This window comes from Microtus ochrogaster, chromosome 5 (genome assembly GCF_000317375.1).
Source record: "Microtus ochrogaster isolate Prairie Vole_2 chromosome 5, MicOch1.0, whole genome shotgun sequence".
In the NCBI taxonomy this organism is placed as follows: domain Eukaryota; kingdom Metazoa; phylum Chordata; class Mammalia; order Rodentia; family Cricetidae; genus Microtus; species Microtus ochrogaster.
In genome coordinates, this window is record NC_022012.1 from 77,745,925 (window position 1) to 77,760,351 (window position 14,427).

A 14,427-nucleotide genomic window follows, 5' to 3' on the forward strand; every position below is an offset into this window, starting at 1 on the left:
GCACACACTAATAGTAGGAGACTTCAACACTCCTCTCTCACCAATGGACAGGTCAATCAGACAGAAACCTAACAGAGAAATAAGAGAATTATTGGAGGTAATGGCTTAAATTTAAAAGTATTTTGACTGCTGTGTTGAAAACAGACTTGGAGGGTGGAGTGTTAGATATGGCTAAAAAAGAGGAGCCAGTTTGGCCAGTGCTGCATGTGAGAAATGACCATGGCTCTGTCATTGTGCAGTAGTGAAGTTAGTCAGGTTAGATCCTGGGTGAGCAATGTGGGAATCGAAGTTTTTATTCTGAGTGGTAGAAGGGTGAGTGAGTTAAAGGAGGCAGACAGGCAAAAAGGGAGGCTCAGAGCAGACTGAGGAGTAACAGGAGACCGACCCAAGAGTTGCAAAGATGTTCTGTTTTGTTGTTTTCTCAGCTACTGAAGTGCTAGAATGTAAACACTTAAGTTGTTTAATCTTAACTACTTTACAAATAAGGAGCACAGTAAAAAATTCCTGAGCCTAGTGGTGGTTGTACATGCCTTTAATCCCAGCACTGGGGGGGCAGACACAGGCTCACCTCTATGAGTTCAAGGCCAGGCTGGTTTACAGAGTGAATTCCAGGAAATGCTGCAAAGCTATACAGAAATCTGTCTCAAACAAACAGAAAATCCTGAAGTAACAAAGGAGCACGAAATGAAAATTTGAACATGTATGCTTTAGAGGATTGTGCTGAGTAGTTTACCTTTTACTTTTGCCTATACTTACTGCAAAGTTTGGATCGTAGTTTTAAATGTGATCAGATTACATGCATTTGATAAAATGTCCTGATGTGCACATTGAATAAATATGTTTTAAGTGTAGCAAACTTAACTATGAAACATTAGTAATGAAGCTGCATGCTTTTTTTTTCTTGCCTCTATAGGTATGGTCTGAATATGCGTTGTTTGGCAGCTCGGGTCAACTACAAGACTTTGATTATCATCTGTGCGCTATTCACCTTGGTCACAGTACTTTTGTGGAACAAATGTTCCAGCGACAAAGCAATCCAGTTTCCTCGGCACTTGAGCAGTGGATTCAGAGTGGATGGATTAGAAAAAAGAACAGCAGCATCTGAAAGTAACCACTATGCCAACCACATGGCCAAGCAGCAGCCAGAGGAGGCATTTCCTCAGGAGCAACAGAAAGCACCCCCTATCGTTGGGGGCTTCAATAACAATGGGGGAAGCAAGGTGTTAGGACTCAAATATGAGGAGATTGACTGCCTCATAAATGATGAACACACAATTAAAGGGAGACGAGAGGGGAATGAAGTTTTTCTTCCATTCACTTGGGTAGAGAAATACTTTGATGTTTACGGAAAGGTGGTCCAGTATGATGGCTATGATCGATTTGAATTCTCTCATAGCTATTCCAAAGTCTATGCACAGAGAGCCCCTTACCATCCTGATGGTGTGTTTATGTCCTTCGAAGGCTACAATGTGGAAGTCCGAGACAGAGTCAAGTGTATAAGTGGAGTTGAAGGTTGGTATCCATTTGCTCTACGTGGGTTTTTCTAGCTTGATTGTATTAAGGACTAAGAAACTGAAGATGTTAATTACACAGCCACTATATAGCTTTCTCAGCAAGAAGAAGAAGGCAAAGTGTAAACCTGTTGAAGCTCTTCGGGTGGTGTGATTTAAGGGCACCAATAAGCCCAGACTGAGTAAATAGGATTTTTCCATTAACCTGCCTCAGAGTCTCATCAGTGAGGTTAAGGCACCAATCTCCAGAAATTGTACTTCAAAACAGTATAGTTACTGAGACGGGGATCTGGCTCAGCGATACAGCATTTGCCTAACATGTGCAAGGCCTAGAGTTCAGTTCCTGCTATCACAGAAACATATATATCTCAATAAAAACTGTACTAATACAGGGACTAGATAGGCAATGAGACCTGGGCTACTGGTAAGCTTTCTAGAACACGTACTCTTTCTCCAAAGTGTAGTCCTCTGAAGTTAAATATTTCATCACTTAATAAAGATCAGTTATGTATGATCTTTTTTAAAATGAGTGATTACAAAGATGCACAACAATGTACAGTCAGTGTAAGAATGATCAACACAGCATGAAGACTTAAAAAAAAGCATCAAGTTGTGGATAACCTAAAACATTCCTCAGACATGCAGCAGTGAATAGTCCTCAGAATAGCTCCTCAGTGTCTGGGTTTAGTGATTGGTTGTTTGTTTTTTATAGGTGTGCCATTATCTACACAATGGGGACCTCAAGGCTATTTCTACCCAATTCAGATTGCACAGTATGGACTAAGTCATTACAGCAAGAATCTAACTGAGAAACCCCCGCACATAGAGGTATACGAAACAGCAGAAGACAGGGACAGAAACGTCAGACCTACTGAATGGACTGTGCCCAAGGGTTGCTTCATGGCAAGTGTGGCTGACAAGTCTAGATCCACCAATGTTAAACAGTTTATTGCTCCAGGTGAGTTTCCTTCTATATGTGTCTTACATTTAAATTGACTTATAACAAACTGGTGCACTTTTAAAATTGTAATGGTTTTTAAAAACATAATAGCAAGCCCTTTCTTTATGTTACATACATAAATAATGTCATTAAGTGAAATCCCCCAAAAGGAAACAGCTAAAGCAAAACAAACAAACAAATAAAAAAAAAACAGTGTTATGGAAAGGAGTTAATTTACTTTGTGAAGAACCAAGCCGTAGAGTGATGCTAAGATGTACATAAACCTGTATTCCTCCTGGGGTCTGTATACCCCAGAATGAAGTTCTTTGGTTTGGCTAGTCTTTGATACTGGAATCTAACCCAGGACTTTGTACATACTAAGCAAGCATTCTGCCATTGAATACATCCCCAGTCTTCTTTGGCTTAGAATATCAGCATAGCAGAGTTGAATTTTTAAATGATTCTGCCCTAGGTTAAATTTTGTTTTAACTGCAAGAACCATCCTTTCCTTTGCATATTTTTAAGCAATAGCATTTTTTTTCAAGAAATTATAGCATTACCAAATAGGCCTGCTCTCATACTAAATTTTGTTAATATACTAAATTATCTGAAACTTCATATAAAACCATTTTCATTAATAAAACCATTTATAAGATCAAATTAACCTTATGCAACATTTCCCTTTTACTGAGACACTCTCATTAATTAGGATGTAATGTATTTTCCTGTACTAATCAATAGCCATGAGAATTAATGAGCCCATTACTTAAAAAGACAATGAAATAATCTTAGCACCTCAGGCTTAATGAAATGTTGTCAGGTACAGAACTCATTCCCCCTCCCTCCAAATTGGAATAGGTAAAGAGAAAAAAAGAGGGTAAGACCTCCTTTTTATTTCTTCCTTGTTCTTTATTGATTACAGACTTGGAAAGCCAAAATACAAATCCCTCATTCTACAGGACCTCGATAATGCTTTTCAAAGAAGGGACGGCCTTAAGTTTTATTGAGACTAGACCATCTTCTCCCATGATGTTTTGTAATACTCCAGTACATAGATGGTCTTTGCTTATTATAAGACATCTCCCATGGCTAGGTGAGAAGTTACAAGGAAATGCTTAAGAATAGTTGTTTTATACCTAGGAGATTGCTGTAGCAGGAAATTACTATATGAAGCAAAAGAACATTTGATTTTGGGTGGACCCAAGGAGTTTGGTTTTACTTCGATAGCGCTGTCTAGATGCTGGTAGAAAATTGTGGCCTTTATCTGATTGCCTAGAGTCTCTGGGGGGTTTTCTTAGAATGGTCTAACACTGTCCTGTTGACAGCTACACATTTCAGTGATTCTTTTAGATGCTTTGAAGAATGCAAAGGCAGATTCACACATCCTGCAATGAGGAATCTTATCCTATCATTCATTCAGTGGCTGGAGAATAAAACACTTTTTTGGGTGATTTCAAACACACAGAGAACTGTTGAAAGCCATGTTGTTAGGAGCATACACCCACTCATAGTTGCTCCCTGTTAGTAAGTCTGCTAGCTAGGAGTGGCAGTCACATGTTATTCTGGGTGTTCTGGGAGCTGTATTGTAGGGGAGGGAGAATGATTGCAGCTACATGGAGTGAGAATCAGGGAAGTAAGGTGGCATCATTGAAACATGGCTATGAGGCATGAAGAGTGTTTAGAAAATACAGCTTTGTGGGAAACAGTTCAGAGCATCATTATTGAGAAGTTGAAACTTGTTCTTAAAACATAGGTGTAAGTAAGCTGGGGCTCTGGAGAACCAGAGATTATTTTTCTTTCTTGGTCTTTTCCCCAAAGGAGTTGTTTTTTCCCAAGAGGAAACAAAATCACTGAGTAGAGAACTATTTTATAAGCAACATGTAGTAGTACACCTGTGATCTCGTCACTTAGGAAGCAGAAACAGGAATATTATGTGTTCCAGAGCAGCCTGAACTACACAGTGAGAGCCAGCCTGAAAAAATCAACATACACACATGATGGGAACCATTTTATTTCTGCAACATATTTTTCTTTATTTATTAAATGATATTTTCTTTTTAAAAATCTATATAGCTGTAGAGATCTGTGTGTATATAAATATATATGTATATGTGTGTGTGTGTGTGTGTGGAGAGAGAGAGAGAGAGAGAGAGAGAGAGAGAGAGAGAGAGAGAGAGAGAATAGGTAGGTAGGTAGATAGATTTAAATGGAGTCTCAGGATAGCCCTAACTGGCCTCAAACTCACTATGTAGTTGAGGATGGGATTACCTTGAACTCTTGATCTTTCTGCCTCTTTCCCAGGACTGAAATTGCAGGCACATGCCATCATACCTGGCTCTCTTCTAAATTTTCAAATTGAATGATACAGAATTGAATACTTGTAACTAACTTTCCCACAGCATTCTTTTCCTTCCACCTCTCATGATCTTTCCTCCTCCTTGCTCTCTTGTTTAGCTCTTTTCTCCCAGCTTCTGCTGAGTACTTCCCCTCACCCCATTTTCCTGCCTAACCCTCATCTCTCACCATTCATCCAGGTTTGAGTAGGGCTGTTTCTCATTTCATGTAGTAAACGTGTTGATGAAGAATGAATAAAGGTAGTCGCTTATGCTTTGTGTGAGGGTACTGACTTAAAGACTGTTCTGTTTTTCCAGCTTTACTGAATGTAACTAACAAATGAATTTGTATATGTTTAAGGTGTACAGAATGATGCTTTGATGCTGGTACATGTTGTAAATTGGTTACCAGGATCAAGATAAGTAGTTTACACAGGGCTGGAGTCCAGCACCCATGTCAGGCTCACAACCACGTATATGTAACTCCTCTTCCAGGGGATCTGATGTCCCTAGCCTCTATGACACCTGCACTCATATATACAAACCCACACAGAAATACATAATTAAAAGTAATAAAAATCTTTTAAAAACATGAAAACAAAAGATAATTTACATATTCATTACCCCATAGAGTTAGTGTGTATGTTGGTAAGAGTGTATTATCTCGAGTTTCTATGCTGAGCGTCAGGTGTCTGAAAGCTTGTATTCTTTGACCTCCAACTCTCTATTTTCTTCATCTTCCAGTTTCTAAGTACATCATTCTATTTTTATAAGTTCAGCTTTCTTACTAACTGCTAGTAATGTTTAATGTAATTAGAGTATAGTAGAAATTCCACATTCAGTATCTGCCTTTCATAAGGATTAGCTCTCAGATGGCAAAATTTCTTTCTCTTTTACAACTGAAAATTACAAGCAAACCACACTATCCATTCACCCATCACACACAGGTTATTTCCATGTCTTGACTATTTCCACTGATCTTTCAATGAACATAGGATATCCCTCACCCACACATCTCTTTGTCATGCTAATTTTGTTTCTTTTGGTTATGTATGGACCCAGAAGTGGGATTGCTGGTTCATCTGGGAGTCCTGGTTTTAATTTGGAGTAGAGGGAGAGGTAAATTCAAAGTGCTGTAGTGTCGGCACCAATTTACTTTCCCACTCCAAGTGACAAGGATCCTTTCTCCCCATCACCGCAGCAGGACTTTGTTAGTGCCTGTGCTTTTCTTATGTAAGGTGGGTGGTATTTTGCTATGGTTTTGTTTGTACTTCCCTTGAGATAAAGGATGAACAACTTTGCATACATCATGTGGCTATTTGTGTGAAATGTCTTTTCAGACCCTTTATGTATTCTTTAATTAATTGATTTTGTTTTCTTTTGAGTTCCTTATGTATCATTGGATATTAACACCTTTTCAGATCTACGGTATGCAGGTGTTTTCTTCTGTTTTGTAGTTTTTGCCTTTTCATTCTTTCTCTTTTTTTCTTTTTCTTTGTTTGTTTGTTTTGTTGTCTTTTCTTTTTTTGGTTTTTCTTTTTTTTTAATATTTATTTATTTATTATGTATACAATGTTCTGTCTGTGTGTATGCCTGCAGGCCAGAAGAGGGCACCAAACCCCATTGCAGATGGTTGTGAGCCACCATGTGGTTGCTGGGAATTGAACTCAGGACCTTTGGAAGAGCAGGCAATGCTCTTAACCTCTGAGCCAACTCTCCAGCCCCTCTTTTTTGGTTTCTCGAGGTAGGGTTTCTATGTGTAGCTTTGGAGTCTGTCCTGGAAATCTCTCTGTAGACCAGGCTAGCCTTGAACTCACAGAGATACTGCCTGTCTGCCTCCTAAATGCTGGGATTAAGGGCCACCACTGCCTGGCAAGTTTTTGCCTGTTCATTTTGTTAATTGCTATACTTTATAGTTTGATGTAATCTCACTCTCCTGTTTGGTTTTGATGGTGGTGGTGGTGGTGATAGTTTTTGGTACTTCTGCTTTCAGTGTCAAATCAATAAAATAATGGGCAGCATGTTTGTCCTCCTTTGTCAGTGTACATACGTACCATTTATACCAAACACAAAGTGTCTGCGGCTCCTGGAAATAACTGCTCAGAAAGGAGGATTCGTGGACTTGTGGGAGTCCAGGTGGTTGGGAAGTCAAAACTTCTGTTAGTAGATTGAAGTAGGAGTCTCCAGACAGCACAGTGTTCTGAGAGAGCTCGAAACTTCATTCAGTGTGTTTTCTGCTTGCCACCCCATCCCTTATGCCACCACTCTGACCCTACAGTAGTCTTGCAGATTATATAAATCCCATGTATGCTGGAAGAAGAAAATTGCAGACTGGTTTCATATAATTGTTAGGAAGACACCAATTGTTGACTGATTGAGGGCTATGACTTTTTTGTCACTCCTGTATGTCTCAAGAGATCCACCTTTATTAGTATCAAGGGTTTAGAAAATTTAATAATCGGACATTTTAAAAGGTTCATTCATTACTGAATCCTTTGGACTCATCTGGTATATTAAGACATAATAAGAGGATTGATTAAACCATGTCATTTAATTTAATTTTTATAAATAAAGAGAAAAATTAGGACAGAATTCTGGGAGGAAATGGATTTCAGTTTCCCTTCATCTGGACTAAGATGGGGCATTGTTAACCAGTCTGTCAGACATATGTAATACTTAATAATGATAAAAAATAGGACTCAGGATAGTATGCTGTGCCGAGTGTAATTTAATCTTGTATGATTTATACTTCAGTTCTGAATCCCACAGTGTATCAGGTAGCTGAACTCAGCTCCAGATTTTCTTTTACTGGGAAGGAGGAAAGTGCTAGTTAGAGAGAGAATGCATGCTGACATTTTGACAGATAAAATGGATTTTGCTGAACTAAAAGATTTTACTATTGTGGTCAATTTTTAAACCGTCACCCAGTATTATTTGATTCATAAGTTGGCTATCGTGTTCTCATTCTTGATACAATTTCTATAATTGTCTGCTCTATCAAATAAGTCATTAAGAGCCTTGGGCTGTGGGGGGGGGGGTACTGGTGGACTCCAGCATTGAGAGGTTTGACTACACAAGCCAACACCGTCCAGACTGATCTGATATTTGCTCCTGTGACTATCTATCCTCTCAAGGACTGCTGGAAGCAGAGGTCTGCTGCTGTGCCTAGGTCTGAGGGAAGGAACCTCTACTGAACATTCTTTTGAGCATCTATTTCCAGTGCCATTTGTCTTCCTCACAGTCTTTGTACTTGGGCCTTGAAACCTGGGTATAGTACAGTACAGCCCCTGCTATAGTAGCTGTCTAACCTCACAAAACCTGCAGGTTTTCGCCTGTAAAGCAGAATAATCCATGTTTTACCTACTTCAGAAGAGTGAGGACCAAATGAAAGTCAGTATGTGGGTATGTTTGGGAAATACAAGCCATGTAAAGATTAAAGATAATCTATCAGGTCGTGGTGCCACACACCTTTAATCCCAGCACTCAGGAAGCAGAGGCAGGCAAATCTCTTGAGTTTGAGGCCTGGCTAGTCTACAAAGTGAGTTACAGGACAGCCAAAGCTACATAGAGGAAGGTGTTCATATTTCCCTTTGATGGTTTAAAGTATGTGCTGTGTGTATAGTATATTCATGTGGGGTGTGTGTGTGCTCTTTGTTGTTAGTTGATTTTTTTTGCAAACTTACAAATAGTTTATTTCTGAAATGTTTCGTTTAATAGTCCTTTTTTAAAATGATTTATTTATTCACGTATTTTATGTCTATGAATGCTCTGTTTTCATGAGTACCTTCATGAGTATTCCTTTCAGAAGAAGGAATTTGATCCCATTACAGATGATTTGTGAGCCACCATGTGGGTGCTGGGAAGTTAGTTGATTTTAATATGCACAGTGTCTTTTGATAATTGTTAGATTAACATTATTCAGGGGGTCATCTTGCGAGAGCCAGCCATAACTGTTGATAAGAGAAATTTCATATTTCATAATTTGCCAAATAAAACAGCTTAAACCATTTTATTAGCATGTGTAATTAGCATCAGTAATCGCCAACAGTTATCACTACTCTAAGCCACTGTCTTCTTTAAACTGTCAAAATTAACCCCCAAAGTGATACTGCCTCTGCCAACACTTAAAGAAACTGGGACTTGGAAAGGTCTTTTCAGAGCTGCTGGATGAGCAGGAACTGTGAAGGGTTTTTAACTCCAAAGTGTATTTTTCCTCTTCCTTCCTTTTATGTTAAACACGATCCCATTGTTTAATTTCCAGTAATTTTGTTTATAATTCCAGAGAATATAAAAAAATAAACACTTTTTCAACATCAGATTAAGAGCCAGACTGGAAAATGTGGGTTTAGTCCTTTGGGAGATTACTTGACTGTGTATCTCAGTTGCACACCTATAAAGTGGGAGTGTAACAGTGCACACCCATGGCTAAGCAGGCAGGCATCATGTTAGGTCTAGAGTGTAAAACACTTACCAGCTGCATTAGAAATGAATTTCATACGTACCATTCTACCTAGAACTTTAATGCTCTTGTATTAATATGCATTGAACCAGCTCTCAGCTATTTTTCCTCCCTTTTATGGAATAAGTATATTTAGAATAATGAGTGATTCTTGACCAGTTGGCATCAGGTCTAGAAAAGACAGTTATTTGCTCTGAATCCTTTCTGTAAACCTGACAGAGTCAATGTAAGGAGAAGCCATCATGAAGTCACCAGATTTGCTACTTAGCAAAATTTGATAACACAATACTGGAGTTAATTTTGGGGGGTTAGTAGTTATCATGAATAAACTGCAATTAAATTTCTAGTTTAAAATTATTTTATTCTAACCCGTCTTTGGTCTGTTCCCCACAGAAACCAGTGAAGGTGTATCTTTACAGCTGGGAAACACAAAAGACTTCATTATTTCATTTGACCTCAAGCTCTTAACAAATGGGAGTGTATCTGTGGTTCTGGAGACCACAGAAAAGAATCAGCTCTTCACTGTGCATTATGTCTCAAACACCCAGCTAATTGCTTTTAAAGACAGGGATATATACTACGGCATTGGGCCCAGAACATCGTGGAGTACAGTTACCAGAGACCTGGTCACTGACCTCAGGAAAGGAGTGGGTCTTTCCAACACAAAAGCTGTCAAGCCAACCAAAATCATGCCCAAAAAGGTGGTTAGATTGATTGCAAAAGGGAAGGGATTCCTGGACAACATTACCATCTCAACCACAGCCCACATGGCTGCATTCTTTGCTGCTAGTGACTGGCTAGTGAGGAACCAGGATGAGAAAGGTGGCTGGCCAATTATGGTGACCCGGAAGTTAGGGGAAGGGTTTAAGTCTTTAGAACCAGGGTGGTACTCTGCTATGGCACAAGGGCAAGCCATCTCTACATTAGTCAGGGCCTATCTTCTAACAAAAGACCATATGTTCCTCAATTCAGCTTTAAGGGCAACAGCCCCATACAAGTTTCTGTCAGAGCAGCATGGAGTTAAAGCTGTGTTTATGAATAAACATGACTGGTATGAAGAATATCCAACTACACCTAGCTCTTTTGTTTTAAATGGCTTTATGTATTCTTTAATTGGGCTGTATGACCTAAAAGAAACAGCAGGGGAGAAACTTGGGAAAGAGGCGAGGTCCTTGTATGAGCGTGGCATGGAATCTCTTAAAGCCATGCTGCCCTTGTATGATACTGGCTCTGGAACCATCTATGACCTTCGCCACTTCATGCTGGGCATTGCTCCCAACCTGGCCCGCTGGGACTATCACACCACCCACATCAACCAGCTGCAGCTGCTCAGTACCATCGATGAGTCTCCAATCTTCAAAGAGTTTGTCAAGAGGTGGAAAAGCTACCTGAAAGGCAGCAGGGCAAAGCACAACTAGAGCTCGAAACCAAAAGCGCATTCCAGCCTCTTCGGAACTCAAGGGCTGAGCTCTGTGTCAGCGGCAGAGCTCAGCAGCACGCCACACATTTAAAATGGTGTGTGTTTGGGGTTTATGGATCACAGCAACATGAGAAGAGACCTTTAAAGTTAGTCTTCTGAAACAATGGCATTCCGTGGGTCAGGTGCTTAGAAAGTAGTCCGTGCGCTGAACAAAGATGTGATCTCTGCCCTGCTCATCACTTAGGCCTCCATGCAGAGTCGTTCTGTCTGTGAAAAGTAACGGTAAGTTGCCGCTGCTAACCTGCTGCCCAGCACTTACCTAAAACTTAGTATGGAGTGCTTTTAAAATGTGATTATTTATATTTATGCCGAAAGCAGGCTCTTAGAAAACGGTGTGCTGTACTGCAGTAAATGTGCGTATAGCCTGGATCGTGGACTGTGTTTTTCAGTGTTTCTTTCCTGTAGGTTCATTTCTTGGGAGGAAGTGAGTATTTGTTGCATTTGTTTAGTTATATGTGGAAAATATTTTGGATTATGGTTTTCTTGAACTATGTATATTTAAACACAGCCTTGTTCAGGTCTCATGGTCACATAGCATAAGCACAACTAAAATGAAACTTGTTGACTGCACAAGAAATTACAGATATGTTTTGTTTTATGAAACTTGATCTACAATCAGTAGATGTTTGATAATCATCTTCCCCATCTCTGCCCCCAGCGCAGTGTGTCTTTGTCACTGTCTGGAACGTTGCATTTCATTTCATACTACACTTTGGGAGTTTTGTCCATCTTGAGGACATTGCCCAGAATGTTAATTATAAGCCTAAATTTGTGACAGACCTAATGATTTGAAGCCTACCATCAATCCCTTTTAGGATTTTTCTCCCCCCTTAAAGGGAAATTGCTGGGTTAAATGTTATGTTCAGGAGTCTCAGTGAAGGTTTTCCTGCCTGGATTGTCACCATTGCTTTTTCACCATCGCTTCTTGTCCTCACTTTTTCTCTGAAACTTCATTTTGAGTGATTCCACCTTTGAAACAGAAGAGATGCCACCATGTCTGCTGTCTGTGTGCCATCAGATTTCCTAAGGGTTTCAGAGTCCTCGTGCCGTGGACAGTGTCTGCTGTAGGGCTTCAGGCATTAGGTAAAAGCAACAAGGATCTGGTTTTTGTTTATGGTGTGATAATATGGAGATAGTTAGGTAACATGAGTCTCACACTTTCTAGGGACAAACAGTGGAGCTTATCCATGCAATTGGTCAGATGCATGTTTAAGAGCCAGGTGAATGATCTGCCCACATGTTGTACTTCTGTTGAATTCAGCTAACTGTTGAAACTGTTGAAATATATATGATGCACATACACACACACATAAATGATACATATATAAAGCATATTGACATCAAAAGAGGCAGATATGTATTGAAAAATAAGTGTAAACTCCCAGTTTATATGACCACACCTTAATTTTTCCTACAGTGAACCCAGTGTGGTCATTAGGTTCTCCAGCTTTTACCTTTGTGAGTCTCACACACACAGTGTTTCAGCAACATCTGAACATGCACATTTGTCTCAGCAATAAAAATGAGGACTCCCTTTTTATTTTCAGTACTGATGTTCAAAACAAGCTTCCCGACCTGGGAACACTGTTCACTCTATCAGATTTGTTATTAGAGTGGTCCCGACTTTGCTTTATGTTTGCATACTGGTCTTCAGATGAGAGGGGTCAGGGAAATCATCATGGTACTGCTTTTGTGACAAACACCAGTGCCTTACCAATGTGCTTGTCCTTTTCCACTGAAGAGGGAAAGTTTGCTTTGTCTTCTTTCTGATATAGAAATGGCAGTTCGCTGCTGCTGCTTTTCCACTGCCTTCCACATTGCAACAGCTACTCGACTTGTGTTGTGATCCCAGAATTCCCTAGGAGATCACATTGACCTGTGACAGCACTGTCAGTGCTTGGCTTCTCAGACTTGAGAATGCCTTCGTCACCTGGGAGTTTACATACTGAGACTCTAGGTGTGCAGGAAGTCTGCCTGCAATGTGGGATCCGCAGCGTGTTTGACAGATGGGGTGATGCTGCTTCGGGAGAGCTGGGCATGTGTAGAGGAGCGCTGCCTGGGACCCATGCATTTTTGCCTCTGGACAATTACAAAGTTTCCTAGGTTTTTAAATTGTGTAAATGTGTACTATCCTGAGGATAGAGAGAATGGGGAGGGTATTTTAAGTTTTTGTTGTGTTTCTTTAAATTTTTCTTTAAAAATACTGGTTTGAGTCACTTATCTGAGTTAGCTTCCATGTTGTGAATCTGTTGCCATCTCAGTAGTAAAACCAGCCAAAATTTCTAGACAAAGGGCGGTTTGACCCCTTAAGAGTTACTGTATATAATGGCTTCCTTCCAGAGCCACGCAGCATCCATGAGCAGGTGCAGAAATGACACAAGCACACTCTCCAGATGTGGCAGGACTCTTTCTTTTTTGGTGTACAGACTCTCACCAAAAGCTGCTGCTTTCGTTCTTGTAATTGTTTCCTCGCTTCTCCTCCATTGTACATGTGGGGTATATGCCATGTGTCAAATATGCAATAACGTGTTTACCGGATGCCCTTCTGAAGGGTGGTCCTCTGTAAAGCTGTACAGACTTTGCAGTCCAAGCACAATGTGCACATGTTAGTTTTATATACAGCGAAACTTGATTTTTTCAAATGGAAAGGTATTTTGTTTCTATACAAAGTTAAATGGGTTGTTTGTGCTTAATGTAAAGCTGCTTTATAAAATTGTAAAATAAAGTTTTTATCTTGAAAAGAAATGTACTTGGATATTTCTCTTCTTTTTCTGCTTAGTTTGTGATTATGTGAGCCCAGCAAGCATTTGACCAACATTTCCTGTTGAGCCTGCAGACAGGGAACCAGAGTACAGTATAGGAGCCTTAGTCTGTAGACCCACAGTACACGGGACAGGTGAGAAGACATGGTGCTGCACTGTGCTCAGTCAGGGACTGAAGCTCTAGCTGGGGCTCTGGCTAGTCAGGCTGGTTCCATGCTGCCTATCGTCTTTCTGTGCTCATATCTTTAGAATGATCAGCATCACCTCATATTCTCTCCTTGGTAAGATTTTAGGTAACAGATGTGAATCCAGCCTGAAGCTGCACTTTACTGAAAAATTTTACATGCTGGAATTGCGGTTGTGGAGCCAGCTGTGAGATTCCAGTGGCCATACAGGTCAGAGCACAAGGCTGTTCTTGTTCTTGGAGCTACCCCTTGTCCTCCTCCTTCAGTTGAGAAACAGCTGTGTGGTCACAAGCAGTGTTGCACCAGCGTGGATCATGAACTACTCTTGCTTTGATTTTGTAATTTGTGATAAAATTAAGGTTTGACCATAAATCTGATACTCTCTTAATTGCCCTTGTGGGGCAGCTCCTTCATACCACAGAGGACTTAATGCCTAATGAGCTCTTTCCTGCCTGTGTGCTGGATGGCCCTCACAACAGCTAGGTCAGTCAGTCTCTCCCAGCAAGAATCCAAAATTTAGTTAGAATTTAAAAACTGTCATAGAGAGAAAAGCAACAGAGAAAAAGCCAGAATTTTGACAGCCCAAGCCCTGGATTCAATGCATTTCAGAGGGCAGTGGACCTTCACTTAGGTTCCATAGAGTGCACCGGTATCCTGAGGACATTCCTTGTGTGCTGCTATTGACTGGATTTGGTTTCTGTGGCTTGCAGTAGTTGAACCCTAATGAATAATAGTTTGAGGACAGTGGTCTGCAGAT

At 40.2% G+C, this 14,427-nt stretch overlaps 1 protein-coding gene across 2 annotated transcripts in view; it reads left to right on the top strand.

Annotated features, from left to right (window-relative positions):
- Positions 1-13,457, top strand: part of Glce (glucuronic acid epimerase) — a 65,395-nt gene extending 51,938 nt beyond the window's left edge. For both annotated transcript variants that reach the window (XM_026779280.1, XM_005347803.3), the window contains 3 exons: positions 914-1,512; positions 2,224-2,469; positions 9,637-13,457. In XM_026779280.1, the coding sequence (XP_026635081.1) occupies positions 927-1,512; positions 2,224-2,469; positions 9,637-10,661 (1,857 nt within the window). In that variant the 5' untranslated portion in view covers positions 914-926 and the 3' untranslated portion in view covers positions 10,662-13,457. The remainder of the gene's footprint in view (positions 1-913; positions 1,513-2,223; positions 2,470-9,636) is intronic.
- The last annotated feature ends 970 nt before the right edge of the window (positions 13,458-14,427 follow it).